The 4,513-nt window shown below is 35.4% G+C and overlaps 1 protein-coding gene across 1 annotated transcript; it reads left to right on the top strand.

Moving 5' to 3' along the window:
- The first annotated feature begins 536 nt into the window (after positions 1-536).
- On the top strand, positions 537-3,721 carry HRS1 (Histidyl-tRNA synthetase 1). Its single transcript, XM_079080918.1, has 11 exons — positions 537-966; positions 1,213-1,308; positions 1,596-1,684; positions 1,797-1,926; positions 2,062-2,154; positions 2,257-2,331; positions 2,467-2,584; positions 2,683-2,825; positions 2,941-3,069; positions 3,203-3,366; positions 3,475-3,721. Exons 1-11 carry the CDS (start codon positions 589-591, stop codon positions 3,611-3,613), a joined length of 1,554 nt encoding a protein of 517 aa, XP_078937044.1. The 5' UTR covers positions 537-588; the 3' UTR covers positions 3,614-3,721.
- Positions 3,722-4,513: the final 792 nt, after the last annotated feature.

Below are 4,513 nucleotides of genomic sequence, written 5' to 3'. Positions count from 1 at the left end.
CAATCTATATACGTCAAAAAGAAAATAAAATATAATACTTAAAAAAAATATAGTTTTAGATGAATACAAACACATCAAAAAACTTCATAATATTTACCATATGTTTTTATTTAGAGAAAACTAAATAGATTTGAAAAAAAAATAATCATAGTTTAGTATGAAAATGATTCTTTTCCATGTATTTTATTCGGTTTAACCGGTTCAACCGGTTTATTTTGACCGGTTCAACGGTTTTTCTAAAAACCGGCCGATTCAATCCGTTTCAGAAATCGATATAAAACCGGTGATAGTTGAACCGTTCTCTCCCCCGGTTCCCGGTCCAACCGGTTTTTAAAACATTGGTTGAACATGAAAGACTCAAGTGTGAGCCACATGTGGTTGATCTAACTACTGAATTTTAGCATAAGTTAAAAGCACAAACCAAACATACAACAAAATGTACTATGCAAAACTAACTTAAAGTTTAGTGTCTTAAACCTCATTTTCTTACAAACAAAGGACCAAATTTGCAGTTTTCACTTTATGTTATTCGGGAAGAAGCCATTGCCTTGGACTGAGAAGAAGCCATTGCCTATTTGCCGTTGCGCGATGGCTGCTGCAACTCCATCTCTCCTTATCCTCCACCCCCGCCTCATCCTATTCGCCACCACTCTCCGCCCTACCCCCCTCATCTGCCACCAATTCTCCCTCCACTCTCCCCCTCTCAGCCGCCTCCCTGTTCGCTTCGCTCATAACAAACACCACTCCTTCTCCACCTCCCCATTAGGCACTGCTACCCCTTTGTCTGCCGACAATTCTAATGTCAATGAAACCACGCGTGCCGGTCGATCCGGTTCAATCTCCTCCCCACCACATCAGGTAGTCGATTACTCCCAAAAAGTAGACGTTAACCCGCCCAAAGGCACCAGAGATTTCCCTCCAGAGGAAATGCGCCTCCGCAATTGGCTTTTCCAGAACTTCAAAGAGGTTTTTATCCAATACACGTATTTCTATTTTTCATCTGACATTGTTTAGTTGATGCTCAAGTAGATTATTTTGATAAAGGGAAAGAAGGGTTTGGGATATTTGTTTGAATTTATTGATGATATAGTATCTAAATTCAAACCTAGTACTATCCCTCGCTGTGTATCTGCCCGGCATATATCTCTGTACATGTATTCAAATCTTTTAGAACGGTAACTATGAGTATGCTAACTGGCTGTTGAATATTAGGTTTCACAATTGTTCGGATTTGAAGAAGTTGACTATCCAGTACTAGAATCAGAAGCTCTGTATATAAGAAAAGCAGGGGAGGAAATAAGGGACCAGGTTTGGTAATTTTTTCATACTTGTTGCAGTTATCTCTGGTTTGACATATTACTTTTCTAATTTTCACAAGAGATGAATCTGGGGCAGAATCTTTTTACATGCAAATTATTTCAGCTATGTGAAGCCTGAATTGTGAAATCTTTACAATAGGAATGCAATGATAGAAATTTGAAATGACACAAAGATTAGGAGCAAGTCAAGTGTATTATAATTTACAAGTAAAAGCTAAAAAAGATTGATTTGTGTTGAATGTTGATGGATGATCTCTCTCAACTTTTGTGATGCAGCTTTACTGTTTTGAGGATAGAGGAAATCGCAGAGTCGCATTGAGGCCTGAGCTTACTCCTTCTCTAGCAAGGCTTGTCATACAAAAAGGGTACTATACTACTATAATTGTGGAGAATTTCAATCTGTTTAGGTGTTTCATGGTTTAAATTTTAAACAATATGAGGCATGTGTGTAGTTATTTATTGTTATTTTATGTCCAGAAAATCTGTAGCCCTCCCAATAAAGTGGTTTGCTGTTGGACAATGCTGGCGTTATGAGAGAATGACTAGAGGAAGGCGTCGTGAACACTACCAATGGAACATGGATATAATTGGTGTCCCTGATGTAACTGTATGTTCTTGTCTTTTTATGTTCTTCATAATCATTAACATCAAATGGTATTTTAGGTTTCATTTGAATGTTCATATCCATCTTTCAATGTTGATATCTAATAAGATCATCTGTTTGTTGTGTTCCTTGTAATAGGGAGAAGCTGAGCTTATCTCATCTATTGTTACATTTTTCAAACGGATTGGGATAACTGCAAAAGATGTTGGCTTCAAGATATCTAGTAGAAAGGTCTGAATACTGATTATATGTAATGCAAAAGATTGAGTATACCAAGTTTTATAGAGAAATTTATTTCAGTAAAGTTTCACCTCTTTTAGTAAATATGTGCAGGTTCTACAGGAAGTGCTGAGTTTCTATTCGGTTCCAGAATCTTTATTTGCCAAAGCTTGCATCATTATAGATAAGGTTAGTCATATGCCTATGTCAAAATCTAAATGCCACACTTGTTATTTTATTTTAATAAAATAAAATCTACGAGTAATGTTGGAATGCTTATGAATAGATAACAATGATTTGTGTTATATGATCTGTATTGAAAAGATGGGGAAAATACCCATGGAAGAGATCAAGAAAGAGCTGGAGCTGGTTGAGTTATCAAATGATGCTATTGAGGATCTACTACAAGTTCTTTCCATCAAGTCATTGACAGAGTTGGAAGGTATTGTTATTAAATATTTATTTATTACCATTAAAAAAAAAAATAAAAAAAAAAATTTGGTGAATGAGTGACATGCATATGCTGTATGTTGTTGACAGAGAAACTTGGAGGCACAGGGGAAGCAGTGAGTGAGCTGAAACAACTATTCTCACTTGCTGAAAAGTTTGGTTATTCAGAATGGATTCAATTTGATGCTTCTGTTGTTCGGGGTCTAGCTTACTATACTGGAATCGTATTCGAGGTCAGATTGCTTAATTTTTTATTTATTTTTAATCTCTCAACTTCTCTTCGGTTATGATTGTTGAATACTATGAAAATTGTTTGTCGGAATGCAAGGGTAATATGGTAATTTTCAGGGATTTGATAGAGAAGGTAAGCTTCGAGCGATATGTGGTGGTGGACGTTATGATCGTTTGCTTTCTACTTTTGGGGGCGATGATCTTCCTGCTTGTGGCTTTGGTTTTGGTGATGCTGTCATTATTGAAGTAAGTTACTTCAACATTTCTCTCTTTCTTTCTATATTTATGAGAATTGCGATATGTTAACATTATTATTATTATTATTATTATTATTATTATTATTATTATTTTTTAAATGTTATTATTATTATTATTATAGCTGCTGAAGGAGAGAGGACTGTTGCCAGAACTCCCACTTGAAATTGAGAATATTGTTTGTTCGTTGGATCCTAATCTTCAAGGTGCAGCTGCCATGGTTGCTAGTGTTCTTAGGGGAAAGGGTCAGTGTGTGGATTTAGTTTTGGAAAACAAACCACTTAAATGGTAAAGAATAACCACTTCACTTCACTTCACTTGTGATTTTTGTATCTATTTGTATACTATATAATAAATTAAGCGCTTAATCTGTATCTATGTGTGTGTGTGTGTCAGGGTGTTCAAACGGGCAACAAGAATAAATGCACGCAGATTGATACTTGTGGGAAGCGCCGAGTGGGAAAGAGGAATGGTTGGTGTCAAAATCTTATCAACTGGGGAACAATATGAAGTTAATGTTGATGAACTACACTGAATTTAAAGATTTTTTTTAATGTATCAATTCATTCTTTTCAATAGTCAATACATTAATGTTCTCGCTATTTTTTAAGAATTAAATATGTATAATAGCAACTTACGTTCATTCTTTTTACTGTTTATAGAAATATAGTTTTTTTTAACCATTCATAGGGCGTCTCATATTTACTGCAATTACCGACTAGAAAGTGAGAAAATGTCATATCATCATTCATGTTAATGTTTATCTGCATTATTATAGTGACATGGACTTTAAAAAAAAAAACTATTGTTTTTTTACTTATAATTATATTTTCAATTTCTATTTACACTAGTTATATACCCAAGTGGAGTATACATTTTTATTATAGATTAATAACAGAAAATTAATACAGCTTTTCATTTACTTGTGAATAGTATATACCCAAGTGGAGTATACATTTTTATTATAGATTAATAACAGAAAATTAATACAGCTTTTCATTTACTTGTGAATAGGAAGGCCATCTATCCCTTCCGTTCCTATCACCGTCGTTTCTCCTCAGTCCCCATCACTGCCGACCACCTCCTCCACCATCGACCTCCTTTCTCTCCCTACCAACTATGGCCACCTTCTCCACCATCAATCTTCATTTTCTCCCTTAAAACAGCATAAACTTAATCACGTCTTCTCCCTCTCATCGCCACCTTACAACCCCTTATGGTCAAGGAGCTTGACGATTGGCGACACTAGAACGGGTGATTGCCAATGACAAAACATGTGTTGTCCATTTCTTGTTCATCCAACACAAAAATGAAGATTCATGAAGCCAATAAATCAAGGAGATGAAATCAATTTTGAGGTTTCAACACTGAAACGAAATGTTGAAGATGAAGCCAGAAAAAGGCTTTAACCTGGAAAAAGGAGAGATGAAACCGG

The sequence above is a fragment of the Lactuca virosa genome, chromosome 2 (assembly GCF_052849685.1).
Source record: "Lactuca virosa cultivar CGN04683 chromosome 2, Lactuca_virosa_CGN04683_v6, whole genome shotgun sequence".
Taxonomy (NCBI): Eukaryota; Viridiplantae; Streptophyta; class Magnoliopsida; order Asterales; family Asteraceae; genus Lactuca; species Lactuca virosa.
Note: the sequence above shows the minus strand (reverse complement) of the source record. Positions and strands in the feature narration are given on the sequence as shown.

Coding starts and splice junctions, on each gene's coding strand:
- HRS1 (XM_079080918.1), top strand. CDS start 589: ATGGCTGCTGCAACTCCATCTCTCCTTATCCTCCACCCCCGCCTCATC. Junction 1,685..1,796: donor AGGCTTGTCATACAAAAAGG/GTACTATACTAC, acceptor TTTTATGTCCAG/AAAATCTGTAGCCCTCCCAA. Junction 2,826..2,940: donor ATACTGGAATCGTATTCGAG/GTCAGATTGCTT, acceptor GGTAATTTTCAG/GGATTTGATAGAGAAGGTAA.